At 38.1% G+C, this 23,319-nt stretch overlaps 2 protein-coding genes across 5 annotated transcripts in view; both read right to left on the bottom strand.

The window, feature by feature from the left end:
* LOC102797438 (nectin-2-like) overlaps positions 1-2,735 on the bottom strand; it is a 7,960-nt gene extending 5,225 nt beyond the window's left edge. Inside the window, exons 1-3 of the mRNA XM_087830063.1 lie at positions 2,675-2,735; positions 626-967; positions 211-513 (exon numbers count right to left, since the gene is read on the bottom strand). Coding sequence (XP_087686189.1) covers positions 211-513; positions 626-967; positions 2,675-2,735 — 706 coding nt within the window. The remainder of the gene's footprint in view (positions 1-210; positions 514-625; positions 968-2,674) is intronic.
* Positions 949-23,319, bottom strand: LOC102791216 (nectin-4-like). 4 transcript variants are annotated; one of them, XR_015716562.1, is made up of 9 exons: positions 23,072-23,319; positions 20,042-20,383; positions 19,633-19,935; positions 18,247-18,340; positions 17,533-17,687; positions 14,673-14,769; positions 13,573-13,660; positions 13,118-13,230; positions 949-967 (listed from the first exon to the last, which is right to left on the bottom strand). XR_015716562.1 is itself a non-coding variant. In XM_087829754.1 (8 exons), the coding sequence occupies exons 1-8, from the start codon at positions 23,157-23,159 to the stop codon at positions 13,219-13,221; spliced, it is 1,179 nt and encodes a 392-aa protein (XP_087685880.1). In that variant the 5' UTR covers positions 23,160-23,319; the 3' UTR covers positions 8,204-13,218. The 4 variants fall into 4 exon arrangements, 2 of the variants coding, with proteins under 2 accessions (XP_087685880.1, XP_087685879.1); XR_015716561.1 differs by lacking the exon at positions 949-967 and adding an exon at positions 7,390-7,801; XM_087829754.1 differs by lacking the exon at positions 949-967 and having other exon boundaries at positions 8,204-13,230.

The raw sequence follows: 23,319 nt of genomic DNA, 5'->3' as shown, positions 1-23,319 counted from the left end.
TCTAGACAGTACAAATTGACTGGTAAAGAGCATTTGATACTGCCTTACGGGGCTTTTCCTGCTTCAGTTCAACTTCTTTTTTTCAGTTCAATCTATGGCTGTGTATATCTGTATATCGTTTTAATATACATTTGGTCAAATAAAAAATAAATCTTTATTAAAAATGACACAAAAGACAAATAATAAACTCTATTAACAGCTGATACTCACAGTAGACCTGTATGCTGAAGGGCAGGGTTTCTTCTTTAGACATGGCGTCACTGTTGATGACACACTGGACCTGGTGACCGTTAATCTCTCTCGTAGGAACACCAAACAGAGAGCTGACTGTGGTAGTTGTATCGTTGTCATACTGTGTGGAGTTTGTTGTCGTCCTCACTTCGTCTCCCAAAGCATCAGTGAGCCACCTCACCTCTGCAGGAGGCTTCGATCCAGCAGCCGTGCAGGTAGCAAATAAAACCTCTTCTTTGCCCAAAGTGGGAAGATTGTCCTTGATGTTTGTGAAAGGAGGCACTAGGAGATGTACAGCACAGAAGTAGGTCAACATGCAAGCAGAATGGTAAAAGTAATTCTGTCTCTGCCTCACATACAAGCACCCAGAATTTTGGGAATATTTTGTACATACCAATCACTATTAGAAGTATCTGAGTCTTCTGATTTCCACTGGGAAACAACGTGAAGATGCACGTGTAGCTGCCTTCATCCTTCAGAGTAACATCAGCTAATTGGAGAGTTCCATTTTTTTTATTAAAATTCCCGATATATTTAAATCGATCATCACCTCCATTAACAAACTGCACTCCCTCTCTGGGTAGGATAGTGAGGAAATTGTCATTATGAGGTTTTTCTCTCGTCCTCCTCTGCCAGGTAATCTGTGTCAGGTCATCATCGGTACCAGTGACATGGCACGGTAGGATAGCGGTACCTCCTTGAACCACTTTCACACTTCCACCAATCACCTGAAGAGCTGGAAAGTGAAATACTATTAAAGATCAGACCAAAACAAAAAAAAGAGTCTCTAAGAAGACTAAACCAAATTTTTCTTTCTTTGTGTGTGCTTGATTTCTTCACTAAATCTTGAACTTATGTTTGGTAGTTCTTTTCAGACAAATACAGCGTTTTCTTCCCATAATAAAAATTCTGCCTTCAACTAAAGGATAAATCCCTAGGATAGTGATAATGTTCTTAGAGCAGGGCGATATGACCAAAAATATTTATCACGATAAACATCTGAAAATGTGCGATAACGATATCAACTCAACTCCACAACTTTATTAGTGCAAAAAAAACTATCAATGTATATTCACCTAAACAAGCAGCTGTTTTTTATGTGCATTAAAGCTATGTAAAAATTTAACAGTGCAAATGCAAATTCCTTGCTGACAGTTTAACCAAAAAGCATTTCCAGTGGACATTGGCCAACATATCCTCAGCATAACCATGTATAATATCCACAACGCTTAAAAGAGGTTATACACACACAATGCGGTAACATTACGTTGAAGCACAGTACGTATCACTCCGCGAGGCTCCTGCCTACGGTAGCCGTAATGCTCCGACACTCCATCAAGCGGTGCGGGTTCGTAGCTTAGCAAAGTCGTACTAAAACATTTTTGACATATTTTCGAGCACCGTGTACCACATAAAATCGTTTCGAGGTCAGTGAGCACAACCAGAATTCATACATAAGGCACACGGGATTATAAGGGGCACTGTCGATTTTCAGAAAAATCACAGGATCGATTTTAAGTGTGACTTATTTTCCGAAAAACACGATAATAACGACGGCCCGCCAGCATGCTCTACCAAAATTAGTGCTTTGTTGTTTATCTGACGGACGAAAGCTAAACCAGTTCCACACCAGTGAAGTTGCAGCATTTCTACAAACCAATTCTGGTTCATCCGTTTCATTCAACGATCCGCTTTCGCCCTTCTCATTCTCCGTCGCCGCCATGCTTTTTCCACCATGTGCGTATGAAAACAAAGGCACAGCGCATGCGCGTTTTACCCATATTCTATCGCTATATTTTATTTTCTTATCATTGCCCAACATTATACCGGTATTACTGTGAACGGTATGATATGGCCCAGCCCTAGTTCTTACTATATTTATTATAGCATGTATATATGCTTGTATGTATCCTTCCTGCTCCCTAACCAATAGGTCGACTTGAACAAAACTTTGCACAAACACTGTGACATGGCCAGAAATTATTACCATCTATATGTTAAAAATCATTAAATCATTTGTTTTTCCATAAAGATTGTTTATTTCATAATTATTGTAACATTTCATGTTATGTTCTCTGTGTGCATCTCCTTCATGTGTCACATCCAATGTATGTTAGTCATCTGTAACTTAACAGTACAGAAATTGGTATACTTAATGGAATTATGTTCGAATCACCACTGATTACAGAGTAATGACTTTAAAAATGAACTGCGGGCATGACAAAACCTCTCTGCAGGTTTGGTTTTTCTAATGTTTTTAACCATTTTCTTAGGTGTTTAATCTACTCAAGATTAATATTACTTTTGTTTATTAAATGATCAAAATAACAAGAACATACACTGAAATCTGTCAAGTAAGGTAACAACTCATGTCCTTAACCACATGTGAAACACTCAAGGTTGCATGCTCTAGTGGCCTGGGAAAATGACTCTGAAAACATACCCCACCTTAAATCTCCATGACAGGGGAATGTGAAAACAATAACCTGCAGCTTGATTCCCATGCTTTCAGTTTGAAGTCATAAGCAAATACACGTGCTCAAAACAATGTAAAACCAGAAGATCCTGGTTGCAGTTTGGATGGATAATCAAAAAGCTAAACAATTTAAAGTCTTTCAGTTAGTTACATAAAAACTCTGCCTTGTTGTATAGAAATTAAGGAACATGTGTCAAATGAAGGATTCATATCTTGGGGTCACTGCTTGGATTCATCTTTCATTTATTCTTTTCATGATAAAATGTTATATACAGTGAACTTCAGTGAACAAGGCTCTCCTTTGACTTCTCACTCCTTTGGTAATGTGACATTATGAAATATCAGATGAAATATTGTGTATTTTCGGCGGCATCACGGGCATCGGCAAAAAAACATGCTCGTACTCATTCTGCCCCTACGTCAGGCCAGCGCATAGTGGGAATGGCATAGGCACCGATCGGTTTTCTATCGCCCATTTGCTGTGTTCTCCACAATTTTCTGCGCTGTGTGGACGAGAGAGGGGCACCTGCTGTGGTGGAGCCGTTGCAAGGCCTGGGTCGTATGGCAGCAAACAACTCCTCCAGAGAGGCTGTCCTGGTGAGGGAGAAATTCATGGCTCACTTCTCGGCGGAGGGAGCTGTGTCTTGGCAACCAAAGGAGTAGCCTATTTGAAGTCCGAGTGACTTCCCCACAACGGCCACCCACAAACCTCTAAAGAGTGTTCCTGTCCTTTTAATTTTTTCTTAATAAATGGAGCTCTACTCCAAAATAAACGAACCTGTTTTTACTCTCTTAAGTAACTTGTCTTCACTATGTTCCTATATACAGTGGTGCAAAAGTTTGGGCAACCTTATTAATAGTCATTATTTTCCTGTATGAATCGCTGTTACAATGAAAAATGTCACTTACATATATCATATAGGAGACACACACATTGATATACACAATTCTTTTATTTTGCGAGTTGGTTATTAGACGCTGCTCCAGCCAGCCAGAGGATCCCCCGCCGCCCCGCCCTCTCCTCCCTGTGTCGCAAGTAGCAGGCGCACCTCGCAAACGGAGGTGAGCGACAGAGTGTCCTTACACCTTGTTTTAAACAGAAGTCAACAATCCCCTAGCTGACACAGGTGATCTCGAAGAAGTAGGACGATAAGGCAGAGAGTCAACACAGTCTTGTAATCTGAGATTTGTTGTTCCATCTTCAGTCTTGGAGCTTCCAGCTGGTGAGGGGAGGCCGCATGAAGACAATGGTTGTTTGGGTTTGGATTGGAGCGAGGAACTGCATCCACTTTTGCAGTTGATCTAATGTCCATCACTGGTCCCCAGATCTATCGATTCCCGTGGTTTGAGTCACAACATTTAGTTTTCTTCTGTAAAATGAAACCAAAAGAGCAGAGTTAGATATTCTTTCTGTTTCTAGTTCTAGGCAATCCCCAGGAAGATGAATGGTTATACGAGGGGATTTCTACAAAATGTTTTTCTCTCCTTACCGTTCTCTAGTTTTGCTGGTAGCATGAGATGGTAGCTGCAAGCCTTTCAGGTCACACAGATAATCCAGCTACTCCAGGATGGCAAATCCACACATGCTCTTGCAAGAAAGCTTGCTGTGTCTCTGAGCACAGTCTCAAGAATTTGGAGAATATATGAGCATATTTCTGACCAAACTGTCAGACTGCATGATAGTGGCATGTTGTGAGCACAAATCATTTAGTGAGATTTGTGCTCACAACCCAGCACCGTGCAGTTTAATACCTATTCCTGTTTAAGGCGTTGTCTTATTGTTGCATGTCCAACACACCTGTTGTCACTTTCATTTCATATCCCTGAAGTTTCACAGATTTTGTGTTATAATCTGACAACAAGTGTTCCCCAATTTCTTTGAGCTGTGCACTCTTATCACATTTTGGACAGTGGCAACCAAAACTGGAGGCAGCATACGTTTTGCAGAAGTAATCTGATCAGTCAGATTAGTTACATTCTGTTTCTGTCTTTACTGTAACAATGAAACAATTTCCATGACAGTGAAGTAAAACCACTCAAGTTGTTTCTCAATTTATCTCCGTGCCTTGTGCAACATCCGTGAGTGCTTTAAATAGTCCGCCTGTGACTCGCAGCTTACCCGCACCTTGTAAAAGCTGCATGATGGCATCAGTCAGTGTACTCGTTTGACTTATTTACTCACTCTCTTTACTCCTATTTACTCATATCTCTTTATAAAATAAAAAAACTGTTTAAAGCAGTAATTACACAAAAGAAGACAAAAAAAATGAACAGCTGATACCCACAGTAGATCTGTGAAAGTCACCCCTGATTACACACTGGACAACATGACTGTTAAATGCTTATGTAGCTAGGCCAAAGAGAGAGCTGATTGTGGTGGTTGTAGCATTGCCATACTGGGTACTCACTTTGTTTGCCAAAGTACCAGTGACCCACCTCACATCTCCTGCAGGTTTTAAATGTGTCCTTGATCCAGTAAAGCTGATTCAAATTGCTAAATGACCTCCACAACATGTCTTGAAGTTTTCAGAGGCCTGGTAGTGAACTAATCATTTGATTCAGCTGTGTTGACCAGTGTTGGGCAAGTTACTTTGAAAAAGTCATTAGTTATAGTTACTAGTTACTTCTTAAAAAAGAAACTGAGTTACAAGATTCTAAAAGTAATTAATTACTTGAAAAGTAACTATTGCGTTACTTAAAAAAAAACATGTTCAACCCTCTGGTGTCCAGGGTATAATTGGCCATTTTTTTTTTACTACTTTTGATGTTTCCTCTACATTTCACCTTTAAAAACTATTTACTTTGCCTTGTTTGGTATCATTCTTTTCAGCACAACCTCACATGCCTGAATTTACAGTTATGTTTTCATGTTGGTATACTGTATTAACACAACTGATCTAAATTCAGACAGAAAACATAAAATCCAAGTAGAAAAAGTAAAAAAAAAATTACTGTAACAACTACAAACATGTTTATTGAATCATATTTCATATTTCACAACTTTAAAAATTGTCAATTTTACAATCCTATTCACAAGTTTTGCAAACAAAAAAGTTATTTGCAGCCTTTTACTTTTTTAAAAAATAACAATTTCAAACTATTTACATAACAGTCAGCTGTTCTGCATTAAATAAGATTCCACACAAATTATTTGTGCCACTCCCAAAAAATAATTTTTGTCCACTGTAAAGGAGAACATCACAGGACTGACACCTGCAGGTCTAACAGCAGCAGGTGTATCACTCATTCTGCTTTTTACCTGGAGAAAGCAGTCACCTCATTGTTCTGACACACAACACAAAACTATCCACAACACTACACACTAACTACACAAGACAATACATTAACTACACACTCTAAACACGCTAAACATCACAAAACTCTCACATCTCAAAACTTGCTCTCTTTCTCTTTTTGTGCTGTCTTTCTTTCTCTCTCTCTCTCTCTCTCTCTCTCTCTTGCCGTCACTCCTAAAACTTCCCCTCTTCCTAAACAACCAAATTTCTTGTTGCGTTGTCAGTTTTGATTGGTCGACATGGTACATTTTTCAACCAACACGAACGTTTGGTCATAAGGAGAGAGTGCTTGCTAACGCTGTCCTTAAACATTAAACATGACGAAACTATTCAGGAAAAACAGGCGTATATATTGTTTATCACGATTCTGGTTTTACGTGGCCTATCAACACAATCAACACAAAACTGGTATATATCACCTTGTTGCTTTGTCATCTTAAAGTGGTCATGTGATTGGCTTACTACGACTACTTTATTCTTCCTCAGTCAAACAGCAGCACTCATGCAAATGTTTTTCCCCCTTAGTTCCAGGTGTTGTGCTAGACAGTGATCGTGATTACCATCCGCGGGAGCACGCGCAGCTGCCTAAAGCTGTAGGGCCCAGATCACTTAAAGCTACTTCCGTGCTACCGATATAAGCTGCGGTAACCTGAACACAGCTTCAACCGTCTATTTGTTGAAAAATAGTAACGCGATTGCGCCGCATTTTCTTGTTAGTAAGGGAAACGGCCTAGGTAATTAGTTAGATTAGTCGTTACAGAAAGAAGTAACGCCGTTACTTTTAAGGCTGTTACTTGTAATGCCGTTATTCCCACCACTGGCGTTGACCCAGGGTAAGATCTGAAACCTGCAGGACACCGGCGCTCGAGGCCTGGAGTTGCCTAGGTAAAGATGTGCGTGCATCTGCCGTCATCCTTCAGGCAGTTCAATTTTTGCCTTTAAAATAATCAGCTGCACTGCATTTTCTGGTTAGCAATTGTAACACCGTTGTAACCAGTGTTGGTCAAGTTACTTGAAAAAAGTAATCAGTAACTAATTACGGATTACTTCGCCCACAAAAATAATCCCGTTACTTTACTGTTTACTTATTTTCAAAAGTAATAATTACGTAGTTACTTAGTTACTTTTTAAAAACACGATTTACAACCTGAATAGGTAATAAAGCAATAGATCTTTCAGCCCAATTCTACTTTTTCTGCATAATCCATCATACAAAATGTAATCAAATGGAAAAGTCTCTTTTTAAAACTTGTTTTATTAGTTTTAATCTTTTAACTTTATGCATCAAGCAAAAATTAAATTATATGCACCATTCTCTGACTTGAAGAAATTTGTTTAACATTTAAACTTATTTTCTGCACATTCCAGCACATAAAATAAAATATTTTTTTCTGTTTACACTCAGTCTTTCAAATAGATGCAAGTAAAACACAGCAGAAAATAAATAAAATCAAAGACTAGCGGTCCTGTTGCTCTATTTTCACCTGTAAAGCAGGAGTGGGGTAGGCGGAGGTGTGCTCTGGTGCAGGTGTGCCGCAGCAATTCAATTCAATTCAATTCAATTCAATTCAATTCATATAGCGCCAAATCACAACAAAAGTCGCCTCAAGGCGCTTCATAGATACAGAGAAAAACCCAACAATCATATGACCCCCTATGAGCAAGCACTTTGGCAACAGTGGGAAGGAAAAACTCCCTTTTAACAGGAAGAAACCTCCGGCAGAACCAGGCTCAGGGAGGGGCGGCCATCTGCTGCGACCGGTTGGGGTGAGAGAAGGAAGACAGGATAAAAGACATGCTGTGGAAGAGAGACAGAGGTTAATAACAGATATGATTCAATGTAGAGAGGTCTATTAATACATAGTGAGTGAGAAAGGTGACTGGAAAGGAAAAACTCAATGCATCATGGGAATCCCCCGGCAGCCTACGTCTATTGCAGCATAACTAAGGGAGGATTCAGGGTCACCTGGTCCAGCCCTAACTATATGCTTTAGCAAAAAGGAAAGTTTTAAGCCTAATCTTAAAAGTAGAGATAGTGTCTGTCTCCCGAATCCAAACTGGAAGCTGGTTCCACAGAAGAGGGGCCTGAAAACTGAAGGCTCTGCCTCCCATTCTACTTTTAAATACTCTAGGAACAACAAGTAGGCCTGCAGAGCGAGAGTGAAGTGCTCTAATAGGGTGATATGGTACTACAAGGTCATTAAGATAAGATGGGGCCTGATTATTTAAGACCTTGTATATGAGGAGCAGGATTTTGAATTCAATTCTGGATTTAACAGGAAGCCAATGAAGGGAAGCCAAAACAGGAGAAATATGCTCTCTCTTTCTAGTCCCTGTCAGTACTCTTGCTGCAGCATTTTGGATTAGCTGAAGGCTTTTCAGTGAGTTTTTTGGACATCCTGATAATAATGAATTGCAGTAGTCCAGCCTGGAAGTAATAAATGCATGAACTAGTTTTTCAGCATCACTCTGAGACAGGATATTTCTAATTTTAGAGATGTTGCTGAAATGGAAGAACGCAGTCTTACATATTTATTTAATATGTGCATTGAAGGACATATCCTGGTCAAAAATGACTCCAAGGTTCCTCACAGCGTTACTGGAGGCCAAGGTAATGCCATCCAGAGTAAGAATCTGGTTAGATACCATATTTCTCAGCTTTTCAGGGCCGAGTACAATAACCTCAGTTTTATCTGAATTAAGAAGCAGAAAGTTAGCGGCCATCCAGGTCTTTTTGTCTTTAAGACATTCTTGCAGTTCAACTAATTGGTGTGTGTTATCTGGCTTCATGGACAGATAGAGCTGGGTGTCATCTGCATAGCAGTGAAAATGTATGCTATGTCTTCTAATGATGCTGCCCAAGGGAAGCATGTATAATGTAAACAGAATTGGTCCTAGCACTGAACCCTGTGGAACTCCATAATTAACCTCAGTGTGTGAAGAGGACTCTCCATTTACATGCACAAATTGGAGTCTATTAGATAGATATGATACAAACCACTGCAGTGCAGTACCTGTAATACCTACAGCATGTTCTAATCGCTCTAATAGGATATTATGGTCGACAGTATCGAATGCTGCACTGAGGTCTAGCAGGACAAGCACAGAGATGGACTGCAACTCTGTGCAATCCAATTCAATTAAGACAGGGAGAAGAGAGATCATCCAGACCAGGTTAATCAAAAACATGTCGGCCAAATGTATGATCAATTAAATTTTCATTAAAAAATAAATAAAAAACAAAACAGCAAAACATTTCAGTCACAAACAATTTGATATTTAAAGTCCATCAGGCATTTTCAGAAGAATCAGAGGCTACAGATTTAATTAATCCTCTCAAAGTGGTGTCTGTCCTGTATACTTTGTTTAAGGTCTTCCTATAAAACACCTAATTTTAACTACATAAAAAAGGAATAGCAAGCACAAAAACAAGAACAAAAAACAAAACATGGAAAAGCAAAGACATGACAGAGAACACTTTGTGAGAAATGAGAATCTGAGTCATAACAAAAATTTGTCTAACATCTCCGCAGCAAATCAAGTTCCTGTTCTTCTGGAGTCCTAGTTCGTCTTTTACAGTAATCACATGACATTTTTGTAACATGTTACTGTGGTAAGTAATTACAATAATTACATTACAGCTACAACTATGTCATTACTTGTGTTAATAAAGGTTCTTCAGTTACCTGCATGCCAGGCAGACATAAAGAAAAAAAATCAAACAAATATATTTTTTTCCTGTGCAATTGCTCTATAGGGAACCAATTTCAGTTAATGTGCTGTGAAGAGGATAACGCTGGTACAGTGATACAGCTTTTCAGCAGAGGACATTTGGGCATTAAATGATTTTTATTGAACTAAAGTAAAGGAATGCAACATTAACATCCGTGAGAGTTATTAGCATAATGCTACTGCAGGAAACCTATTCAGTTTGCCAGTTGTCTTACTTGTGTATTAATTGTATAATAATCAAGTTTCATATCAATGCAGCCTGGACTATCAGAGTAGGTATACTGCATGTTATTTAAAGCATACAAATTATAAATAGTTATAACAATATAATGACAAAAGAACAAATAATAAACAGTTGTTACAGTTCAAATCAAAATGATGAATACAATTCATTCACACAATTCAGAGAAATTGTTTGTCCTGGCAATCGGGATAAAGATTTAACATTCTCTGGATGCATTCAATTTGTTTCAAATGTTCAGTTTATTCGACCTTTTAAAAAACACACCACGTGGTTAATGTTCCTGTCAGCATTAAGACAGCCATTTGGGACAGCAGTACAGGCTATACAGTATTAAATAATAATACTAATAATAATAATAATTAATGGTGATAAATAGTTTTCTGACAACATGGAAACCTACTTGTGTAATGCTTTAGCACAGTGGTTGTCAAACTTTTTCTGACATGCCCCACTGTACAAAGGAAAAATGAAATGAATGAAATTAAATAATTTAAAAAAAGTTTAGTGTCCACATCAAGGAGTTTGTAATTAGTTAAGTAATTAATTACTCATTAACAAATCAAAAAGGTACAAGATGAATTTTAGTTCAAAGTCAGCATTAACTTCCTAAGACCCGAACTCTTCCACGACATGCATTTTTAATTTCTCTTTGATATTTGGGCTGATTGGGACCCGATGAATGTAAAAACAAAGAATTACCAGATATTTTTTTTAACCTGATTTTTATTTCTAAGAAAAATGAAAGCCACATATGAGGATATTTGTTTCAAATTTTGATAGAACAGTAGCAGTATAATGTCCTCATAAGTGGATATCAGCCCCTTGTAGAGCAAAACTGAGTATTTTGGTCTAAATATCCCAAAATGTGATGTCCACATATGTGGACGCCAGGTCCTAGGAGGTTAAAAGCCGACTTTTACAGAGAAATTAACTAGGCTTTACAAAAACAAACAAAAAAACCCTCTTTTTTTTCCATGATGCTTCAGTGGGGCCATGTTCCACAGCTTGAGAACCACTGTTATCATGTATGGTGCATTGATATATTTTAAAAAATGAAAACATTTTTAATGATCTTACTTTCTGAAAAGGTTTAAAACCATAAAGTGTCATGTCTTCATTGTTAGGTTTAAAGGAAAGAAAAAAAATCTGATGAATAATATATATGTATGTAGAGTTAAAATACACATGTAAGCGTTGCTAATGCTAACAAGGATGAAAAATGTATGTAACTAAATTTACAATATTCAGCAGTATGCAGGAAAAAGGCAAATAATATCTTTACATCCATTATTAAATCTAAAAACAGATTTAGCAACAAGATCCAGACAAGATGAGTCAGCAGTTTCTATCCTAAAATATAAATAGTATAAAACAACACGCTGCTGTGGCCCCCTTCAAGCTTGTTTGTAAACAGCAGTTAAATATGCGAATTAACCTTTTACAAAAGTGAAGCAGCTTAATACAAAAACTTTAGGCTGTACCAGAATACACTTTTACAGTATAAAAAGAGGTATTGTTTTGTAGCAATTATTAATAGCTGCAGTTTGCTTGACTATTTAAAACTGTAAAAAGTTTCATACTGAAACATCCACATAAGTACCATGATGACCAGTGAGACAATAGAAACTGTGAATCAACACTAGAATATTAAACCCCCCCCCCCCCCAGAATTTAATGATAATAATTTAGAATATGCACTCAACACTTGGAAAACATGGAATATGATTAAAATTTTTCTTTCAACTTGACATCACGCTAACATCCTCACACAATACGCCCACCTTCTGATCTATCACATAATATTTCAGTCTATGACAAATCTGGTGGGAAAAAAAATCTAATCATAAAACAATTAATGTTTGTTAATTAGCAGTAAATTGAATAAAGCCATGTATGAAGTGTGACTTTATAGACTGGTCACTGCTCTCCACCTACAGCAGCTGGAGTTACAAATCGTTAACAAAGCTTGTTTTGCCTGAGTGGACATTTTAGAAAACCTTTCTCATTATGTATGATACTCAACATAGTACACTGCTCAAAAAGGAACACTTGATTATCACCGTATATCACAAACCAGTTTTAGCACCTAATCCACATAACACTGGACCACTATGGCCCCTCCAGCAGGTGATGGGTTCACTGGAGTAACTGGGGTCAGCCAGGACCCATGAATAATGGGTGTTTCCAAAAATAGCTCCTTGACTAAGTTTGGCCTTATGAAGGGGCCCTGGTAACCAAGATTTTGTCAAGTAACTTCTCATCATCGAACTCTTTTGAATCACACTTGGTCTGGCCATTTACCCATGACCAATTTACCTAGGGAGACCCTACCAGGGACAAACTGTCCCCGACAACATAGCTCCTGGGATCAGAAGGGCACGCAAACCCCTTTACCGCGATAAGGTGGTGATTTATGAAGGGGGATGTAGGGAATACTTCTTTCCTACACCTGAACAGACCTTTGCTTTTACTTCTGTATCAATTACCCTATGGTTACTCTTGCTGATCAGTCGCTGTTTTTTATTATTCCTCACACTGCACATTATGACAAAGAGCGAAAATAGGAAGATAACATCTAACTAATAACTTATTACGTGTGTGAATTCTATAAAATCATAAATAGCTTGTTTAATTTTCTCAAACTTTTCTTTCCTGGTTGGTTGACAACCAATAATTCAACACAGTAACAAAACCTCACTAAGATTTTTTTATTCAAATTTCTTTATATGTTGCTTTATGTTAGATTGTCCAAGCAAAACATCTGCCATGCGCTAACAAGGGTGGGGCTCTATTTTTCAAGTGTTATGTACTATATGGTAATCAGACGGTGTGCTTCACTTGACTGTTTGTGCCGTCTGAACCTACTGTCTGTGTGAGGCTCTGTGGTGTACTGATAACACTGATAACACTGTTTTAAACAGAAGCCCTGAGGGTTGAAATCCTCAGGAGCTTAACGGCTTGTGTTATCAGGAGATGTAAATGTCACAGAAAAACTGCCATTCATATTAGCCAGAGCTGGTATGTCAAGGTAGAACCTAAATGCCATGGCAGCACAAGAAAAAGCAATAAAGAAACTTCATTAAAAACTAAGACATGATAAACAAAAGTGGGGCCGAGAGATAAACGGACACCAAGTACCTCCACCTGTTCTTCATCTGTTCATTTAGCAGCTGACTCTAGAATGGCATGTTGGTCGAGCATTCAGTCCAGATATTGCTCATCCTTTGCTTCCACAGCTGTCACAGAGATTCCTGAAGTAAACAATTTAAGAGAATTTGTTTAAAATGGCATGTAATTTCATCTGAACATGCAAAGACTTTCAGTGTATCTGCATATTAAAAAAAAAACCTCCTACAATATTCAATGCACACATTAATAATTAAAAAGATTTACTTTTGAAGAAGGGCAGATTTAATAAAATTACTTGTACAAAACTAAAACTACAAATATATCTGCAATAACTGCATAACATAATTTTACATTAAAGTAAATAGCAGTAAAATATTTGGAAAGAGAAATTTAATTTTGACTGGAACAAAAATAAAAAAAACAAAACAACAATGGCACATTTCAATGAATTAACTGTTACTGACCTCCATCTGATGTTGTTCTTGTTGTGCTGCACTGTTACCAGCTGGTTCATTTGTTGGGACACGCTGCCAAAAAAGTGTAAACCTACGCCTGGAATTTTTGGGACAATAATTCAAAATGTTCAGTTTCCCCTCCAACACCACCGCAATGGTTTGAAATAAAACAAACAAGTGCATGAATAACCCGACGTCAAAAGACAATTACCCAAATATGCAAAACAAAGACAAATGGCAAACGAGGAGCTTGTCCAAAGAAGTGCATCATGTATTGTCTGGAAACACTTTTGATTTTAGAGCGATGCACTAATTTAGGTGCATCACCTGAGACAGTACAATACAACTTTTTTTAATTAAAAAAAACAAACCACTCAATACTCATTAAATAATCATATTCTCCATATTGATTGAAATCATTGAGATTAACATTTTTACTAAATTCACTGTGTTTTAAAGAGGATATGTACTTCTCAGATATCCTTTTTTTTATGTTTCCATCCTTTTCCCTTCTACTATTTTGGTACCAGATTTACTTAGTTTCATCTGTGGAAAAAACATTGTTCACAAGCTTGGTCTTCCTTTTCCCTCTTGCTAAATGAAATTTAGCCTAAAATGTCTATTGTAACACGCTAACTAGTACACTTTTTTTGCCCCACAGAAAGTAGATTGCCAATTAGGCCATTCCTAACATTTGCACTCCTTTTCTGATTAGGTTTTTTTTTTTTTTTTTTTACATTTTGCAGGATATGTACTGCCTGACTAAATAGCATTAAGAGTCCACATTTCCATACAGTTTTTCTCTTTATTTTAAGAAAAAATGAAGAAGCATTCAACACGGCTTTGAAATAAATTGTCCAATGAAATCCGAATACCCTAAAGTAGAGACTGTACACACACACACACACACACACACACACACACACACACACACACACACACATATATATATATATATATATATATATATATATATAGACAATTTATAAGACAATTTTGAATTAAAGAGTTTATACTTCGGTTTGGACAGTAGGTCCACATGCTTTAAAGCCAGGTCTACTAAATATTATTCTACATTTTGGATACATGCAAGTTAATGTATGAAGTACCTTTGATCTTCATGTGTATAAAAATACCATACTGCAGCCCCAACAATGTTCAGGAAAATCAAAACACCAAGTAAGGCCCATGCAACAGAGCACGCTCCTGCAGAGACACAAGAATGAAGGATATAATGAGAATTACATTATCTGGCATTTATGTTTTTTGTTTCATATTTAGATGACTCAGACAATACTTAAACATATACCATACACAAATCAAACATATAGATCGTGTAGGTCGAGGGCAGGTTAACAATGATCACTTCTGGTACTGTTGGTCAAAAATGTTCTGGCGAAAACTTTTCTAGTCTTGGGTGAAGATAAATGAAGAGAAGATGTGAAAGGTGTGTGAGAAAGCTGTCTGATACAGTTCGGGAAAAGAAATGAACTGTCTCTAATTTTTATGGTAGTTTCATTTTAATGGTAAGAGACAAAATATCAACCTGAAGTCCAGAACAAATAGCCAGAATTCTGGTTTCAACAGCCTGAACTGAAGAAACCACAGAATTGGTTCCTTCTTTTCCAACTCTGCACCATGGGAAAGACCAAAGAGCTATCAAAGGACATCATGGATAAGAATGTAGATATGCTGTAATGGATTACAAGACTATCAGCAAGTAGCTCGGTGAGAAGGTGACAACTGCTGGTGTGAATATTTGGAAAAGGAAGAAATATAAAATGACCATCAATTGCCCTCAGCCAGGAGCATGACAGTAAGTAAGACGAGAGGTTAGCAGCAGTATGGCTTCATGCCAAGAAAGAGCACTACAGATGTTTTCTTTCAGAGTGTTGATGGAGAAGTACAGAAAAGGCCAGCAGGAGTTTCACTGGGTCTTTATGGATCTAAAGAAAGGATATGATAGGGACCCAAGAAAGAAACTTATACTGCATGAGGAAGTCAAGATTGGCAGAGAGGCATGTGAAGGTGGTGCAGAACATGTATGAGGACAGTGAGACAGTGAGATATGCGACAGAGGTGACAGATGGGTTCAGGGTGGTTGTGGGAATACAGCAGGGAACAGCTCTGAGCCCCTTTTTGTTTCCAATGGTAATGGATATTCTGACAGATGAGGTCAGACAGGAGTCTTTTCGGACTGTGATTATTGCAGATAACACTGTGATCTGTACTAAACGCAGGGGAGGAGTTGGAAGTCAACCCGAAGAGATGGAGGTATGGTCTGAAGAGAAGATATGAAAGCCAGTAGAAGCAAGAAAGAATATGTGATGTGTGTAAATGAGAAGAAGACAGGTGTAACACTGAAGCTGTAAAAACTAGCATCAAAAGCAACAGACAATGCACAAAAGAAGTGAAGAAGAGAGTGCAGGCTGTGTGGAGTGGGTGGAAAAACATATTGGGGTGATTTGTGACAGAAGGATAGCAGCAAGGGTGAAAGGTAAGGTTTACGAGATGATATTGCTATGATACTGCTATATGGTTTCCAAATAGTGGCACTGAAAAAAAACACAGGATGTTGAGCTGAAGATGCTCAGATTTTCATCAGGACTGAACAGGATAGACAGGATTAGAAATGAGTAAATCAGAGGGAAAGCTAAGGTTGAAGACAAAATTAGAGAGACTAAGATGGTTTGGGTGTGTGCAGAGGAGGGAGAGTGAATATTTTAGATGTTGAATATTTAGCTCCCAGGCAGAAGAAAAAGAGGAACACTGACGTTTCATGAATGTAATAAAAGAGGACATGGAGGTTAGCATGAAAGATGAGAATGCATAAGGCAAATTTGAAACACTAATGATCCCTAAATGGTCTGAAAAAAATAAGCAAAATTCTTGAGCCAACCCTCATTTCCTTATAGTTTATTTTTAAGGAGCCAGACTTTATTTCTTTCTTTAAAGTATTTTTTCATAGCTTCTCTAAGGAGGGCAGCCGAAAGAAGACTACATGCACCCACTACACAATCAAAATCTCTCAGACTAACACAGTCTGAGGCATAAGAAACTTATATGGCCATGAACAGAATACAGTGGAACTCCGACTTACAAAATTAATTCGTTCCAGAGGGTCTTTCGTACGTCAAAATTTTTGTAAGTCAAAGCACCTTTTTCCATCGCCTTTTGAGTGAGGCGATGCTGGCTGAAGACAAAGTTCTTGGTGGAGGAGGTGGCGGAGGTTGAAGAAAGCATACGTATGCATGCATACATACGTACGTGTACGTGTACATAACATTATGGAATTTAATTTAATTTTTTACAATTTTTTATTTTATCTATTTCGTTAAGTGGGCATTTTGCCGTACCAGGGGCAGAAATATTGCCGTTACTTGAATTTTTCATTAAATGGGGTCTTCGTAAGCCGGGGTCCACTGTATATTTAATTTAAGACATGCTTTAAGTTTTAAATTGTAGAACTGACTTGAGTAATATGTACTGCACTGAGTGGAGCATTAGTCATCCATTTACTTGTCTGTTGGCTCTAAGGTAAATTTCATGTTCATAGTTTGGCCTCATAGTTTTCAGTTCATAGCTTTCACAGTTCATAGCATTCATAGTTTCCTGCTTTGTAATTTAACTAGGCACTGTAAATAAAATACTGTGTTCACATTTGAGTCCACACCCACAGCCTGGCCCTCTCGGCTGTAACAAAGGCAATCATTTCTTTAAGCCATTTGCTTACAAATGATTCCTAACCTCTAATTTGGATGTGGGTGGAATGCCTACAGAAGTCCATCATTTTACTCTCATAGTAGATATTTAAGTTTCTATTTATTTCTTTTGAAAGAAGTCCACAGAACATGAAACAGAACAACATCAGAATGAAACGACATCCACAAAAGCTAACATCCCCCAAAATCAGAAACCAGTTCAAAAAGATTTGGACAAACTGCACAGCTAAAACCAAGCTGACCTCACCTGATGCTACATGCACATAGAGCTGACCACGTTTATTTCCATATGTGTTAGATGCTTCACACTGATAAAGGCCATTTATATCAGAGGTCAGGCTCAGCAGTTGTAGCTTTGCACCGTCTATTTTGACAGAAGACTCCAGCAAAGACTGGCCAGATCTGAAAAACATGAATGAGACCTGATCGTGAAATGTACAGAGAGAGCAGAAAAATGTGAGTTGTGCTAAGAGCTAAACATCTATGTTTTATAAATTATGGTCGAGGAGGACATTGAGTGGATGGATGCAGGTGAGACTTGGAAGTAATCTTCATGTCTCTTTGAAACTGCTTTGCATGACACGTGCTTGTTATCACCAAGCACGTGTCATGTGCTTGGTGATAACATTATTTCCTGGGGGTTGGCTGTAGCTCAGGAGGTAGAGAAGGTCATCTACTGAATGGAAGGTTGATGGCTTGATCCCTGACTCCCCCAGTCTGAGTGCCAAATATCCTTGGGCAAGATACTGACCAGATACTAACAAGTTGCATCCATTGGTGTGTAAATGTTAACTAATGAGCACTTAAAAAGTATAGAAGAAAGTGCTTATGTGAATGAGTATAAAGCGCATATAGTGCTCCAGGAGAGAAGAAAAGCACTATATAAGACTTAGTGCCTTTATTATTACCACTCCTGTGAAATGAAATATTTCAACTGAAACCAATATTCAAACTACTTTACCTGCTCCAGGTAAAGTTTGCATTTGGTTTGGCTTCTGTCACACACTCGAACGAGTCCTCTGAAATCACTCTAATGTTCACTTCTGTGGGAGAAACTGCAAAAAGAAAGAAAGAACAAGAGACCTGTGTTAATTCTTAACTGAGGAAATCTTAATAACATCAAACAACCTTTCATATATATTTGAATCAAAACAAAGAAATGCATTTTGGGTACTTTAAACTTGGTTTCAAGCAGAGATCATTTTGTACACATTCAAGCATGTTGGTGCTCTGTTTAAAAGCATGGCCTTTATGAGCATTTCAACCAGAAATATAACACCACAGACGAACCGTGTCATTTAAAAAAAGAACCTACAATACTGGAAGAGCATGCTTTAACTTTGAAAACAGTCTCTAGTGTTTTTGCTTCACCTTCTGTCATTTCCCATGTGTGCTGAATGGATCTCAAACAAATGAAGTCATTGTTAAGCTTTACAAACAGGTTTAAGCTGGTCTGTGCACCGTGGTGTTGCCTCAACTGGAGTTAATTTTTAACCTGAACATCTGCACTCTTACCGAGAACAAAACTCATTCAAGGCAGCTGAAATATCCAAATTCTGGGTAGACATTATTCATTTTGTGCTGCTCTCAAGATTAAAATTATCAAACTGGTGTCAAAAAGGGATGCACATTATTTCACACAAGCAGTGTAGATGTGGAATATACAACTGCTAGTAAGTAAAAAAAACACAGTTGGACTTTGATTAAAGATACATAGTTTTAGTTCTACTTTTCCCCTACCAAAGCCTTGCTGGTACACACACTGATGCACAACTTTACTTTTTTAAGTTTTCTGCATTTCAGCTGAACTGGGTGGTTGTGTCTCAGGACACAGATCAGGTTCCATTACTCGTCTCATCTTTCACAAAATCTTTATCCAGCTATTGTGACAACATGAGTGAATGACAGTAGCATGAGAACAAGGATAAAGCTGGTATCCCATACTGGGAAAAACAAAAAACAACAAATTAACTCATGAACAAAGAAAAAAAAGCAAAACCATGTCAACTCTTAACACTAAAGGCTACCTAGAAGTATGGAGTTTTGAGGATTTATGTCTGCTTTTGTTCAAACCAAAGATGCAAGGTATAGTTTAAAAAAAAAAGGCAGCTATTACTTTTATTTTATCCATAATTTATGAAAATATTTCTGTTGCATGAGTAGATAATACAGATTAACTGGTAACAAGTAAGTAAGTTCTATAGTATTGCTTTGCAGTTGCAGTTTAATCAGTTAATCCTGGGTGTGCCTGTGTACTTTTAATATTTGATTAAATAATTAACGTTCTTCAGTCAACGCCAAGACAAAAGAAGACAAATAATAAACTACATGAGCAGCTGATACTCACAGTAGACCTGTATGGTGAAGGGCAGACTTTCATCTGTAGACAGGGAGTCACCACTGATGACACACTGGACCTGGTGACCGTTAATCTCTCTCGTAGGTACACCAAACAATGAGCTGACTGTAGTAGTTGTATCGTTATCATACTGTGTGGAGTTTGTTGTCGTCCTCACTTTGTCTCCCAAAGCATCAGTGAGCCACCTCACCTCTGCAGGAGGCTTCGATCCAGCAGCCGTGCAGGTAGCAAATAAAACCTCTTCAGTGCCCAAAGTGGGAAGATTGTCCTTGACGCTTGTGAAAGGAGGCACTAGGAGAGTTACAGCACACAATTAGTCAACATGCGAGCAACATGGTGAAATGTCTGTCTCACAAACAAACACCCAGAATATTTTAAATAAAGTGTTTTTTCATACCAAGCAAGTTTAGAGGTATCTCAGTCTTTTGATTTCCAGTGGGAAACAACGTGAAGATGCACGTGTAGCTGCCTTCATCCTTCAGGGCAACATTGGAAAACTGGAGAGTTCCATTTTTGTCATTAAAATTCCCGATATATTTAAATCGATCATCACCTCCATTGACAAACTGCACTTCCTCTCTGGGTAAGATAGTGAGGAAATTGTCATTGTGAGGTTTTTCTCTCGTCTTCCTCTGCCAGGTAATCTGTATCAGGTCATCATTGGTACCAGTGACATAGCACGATAAGATCGCAGTACCTCCTTGTTCCACTGTCACACTTCCACCAATCACCTGGAGAGCTGTACAGAAAACATGAATAAAGCAGAGCTGAAAATAGAAACAAAAGAGAATCCAAGTACATTTATATCAAAGTGTGATGAACTCTTTTGTTTTTGCGTGTGTGTGTATGCTTCATCTTTCAAACAAATTTTGAAATTAAGCTGGGTAGACATTGAAAAATAACTATGAAAAATATTCATAACTATTTTCTGGGGTGTTAAATCTACTTAAGCTTGAAACTTATTTTGTTCATCAAATGATCAAAATAAGAAAATACACAGATGTCTGGTAACGTAACACAGCTTATTTTCTTCAACTCCATGTAAGCCAGTTATGTGAGTAGTCATGCGCCCACCTCCACTCTTAACAGAGGAATGAAAACAATATTCTCCAGCGTCCTCACCATGCCCTTATATAGTTACATAGTTAATAATAATAATAATAATAATAATAATAATAATAATAAACTTTATTTATAAAGCACACTAAAAAACCAAGGGTATACCAAGGTGCTTGACAAAAAATAAAATAGGAAAAAGGAGATGGGAGGGAAAAGAGAAAGGACCTGGCACGTATCAATTATAAAACCTTGACAATCATAATATATAAAAGTATTTAACAAGCATAACGGATAAAAATGTACCAACGCACACCAAATGTTAACCAGGTGGAAAAGCAAGATTAAATAAATAAGTCTTCAGCCGTGATTTAAACAGTGACATAGAGTCAGACGCCTGGATATCAACAGGAAGATTGTTCCATAAGACTGGGGAAGCTACAGCAAACACACGGTTGCCGCGAGATTTCAACCGAGAACGAGGTTGCTCCAGAAGAAGTTGGGTAGCAGATCTAAGTGCTCTGACAGGAGTGTGTAACCTAAGAAGCTCATTGAGGTAGCTCGGCACCAAATTATTAATAATTTTGTAAGTGAAAAGTAGTATTTTAACTTGAATACGGTACTTAACTGGCAGCCAGTGCAAGCAAGAACAGGAGTGATGGAAGAAAACTTCCTGCTACCTGTCAAAAGGTGTGCCGCCGCATTCTGGACAGTCTGCAATCTAACGAGAAGGGAGGAGGAAAGGCCAATGTAAAGAGAGTTGCAGTAGTCCAACCTGGAAGTCACGAATGCGTGAATAAGTTTTTCCAGGTCATTGTGTGGAATATAGCGCTTAGCCTTAGAAATGAGGCGCAGCTGATTAAAACTAGACCTCACAACAGCAGACACTTGCTTGTCAAATTTAAATGAGCTATCCAGTAATATGCCCAAATTACTGGCATAATCAGAAGGGGAGCTAGCAAAAGGCATCAGAGCAGCACACAATTGGTCGCGGGGGATTTTACTATCGAACACCACGATCTCCGTTTTCTTTTTGTTCAGGACAAGAGAATTACTCTTGAACCAATCTTTAACCTCACGCATGCATTCACGAAAATAGTGAAAAGACATAGCAAGATCGTCAGTAATCTCAAAATAAATCTGTATATCATCAGCATTGCAATGAAAGGCAATATTATACTTCTCAAAAATTGCTCCAAGAGGGAGCAGATATAGTGAGAAGAGAATAGGTCCTAATACAGATCCTTGAGGCATACCACAGCATACAGGTACCGAGAAAGATGAGAAGTTGCCCAAATTAACCGAGAAATACCTGTCAGCAAGATAAGATTTAAACCAGTTGAGGGCAGTGCCTCTTATACCCACAGTATGCTCAAGTCTTAGTAGAAGAATGTTATGATCGACCATATCAAAAGCAGAGGAAAGGTCCAATAAAACCAGGACCACAGAGCGTCCAGAGTCAGTGCTTACAAGAAGGTCATTGAGAACTCTAAGCAAGGCCGTTTCAGTGCTATGCCGTGGCTTAAAGGCAGACTGAAATTTCTCTGCAATGTTGTTTGCGTCTAAATATGCCTGAAGCTGAGAAAGAACTAGTCGCTCCAGGATCTTGGACAGAAACGGAAGCTTAGAGATTGGTCTATAGTTCAAAAGATCATAACAATCAAGATTCTTTTTTTTCAGAATAGGCTGGACTACAGCATGCTTAAAGGCCAGTGGGACAGATCCACAGAGTAGAGAAAAGTGCATTAAGAACAGAATGCTCGGTCCAATTACATCGAAGCAGCCCTTAACAATGCGTGATGGGAGAATATCAAACACAGCATTGGTGTTTTTCAGTTGATCAACCAGCTGCTTGAGTCACAGTTACAGTTAGCTACATAAAAACTCTGTATTGTACAGTAGTTCAGTAACATGTGACCATCCTGTTAGGCCATTGCTTGGATTCATCTGTTCTCTCATTGACTTATAAATAACATTATATGAAAAATGAACAATAAGCAACATTCCTGAGGGCATATGGGGAAGAGAGAAGTGCTAATTATACAGCACGTTCATGAACAAAGAACTACAGTCTGGAACTTTGTGGATGCTTATTGTATCAACACAAACTGAAATTACAAGCAGAACCCATTAATTTCAAGTTAAATATGCACATGTAACAAATAGATAATAAATGATAATACACCACCATTCACTTTTATGAACCACAAAGCTCGTTTAAAAAATAATAATATTAAGACCCTGCAGCGCACATTGACGCCATATGTCTTGTAAGCCAAATCTCTGAAGCGTGAATGTTAAAATAAGGAGCTGCAGTGGACAAATACAACATTCAAATTCAGTTCATCGTAGCCTAGTCACTACAAAATACCTTCTACATCAGCACATAGAAGAGACAACGTCATGAGAAGGACACGTAGCAGCGAGTCACATATGGACGGTATCCATCCGCTAATCATTTCTGTCCACTAATCCTACTATTGACACATTCCAACTTCCGGAAGAAAAAGGTCCACAGCCCAAAAATGCTAGAACACAACAGGACCGATGATTCTGTTGGGAGTCTAGCAAAGAAAGTAGGCGGGCTATAAAATGGCAAGAAACTTACAGCGACACACA

The sequence above is a fragment of the Neolamprologus brichardi genome, chromosome 16 (genome assembly GCF_056152115.1).
Source record: "Neolamprologus brichardi isolate AB-2024 chromosome 16, ASM5615211v1, whole genome shotgun sequence".
In the NCBI taxonomy this organism is placed as follows: domain Eukaryota; kingdom Metazoa; phylum Chordata; class Actinopteri; order Cichliformes; family Cichlidae; genus Neolamprologus; species Neolamprologus brichardi.
Note: the sequence above shows the minus strand (reverse complement) of the source record. Positions and strands in the feature narration are given on the sequence as shown.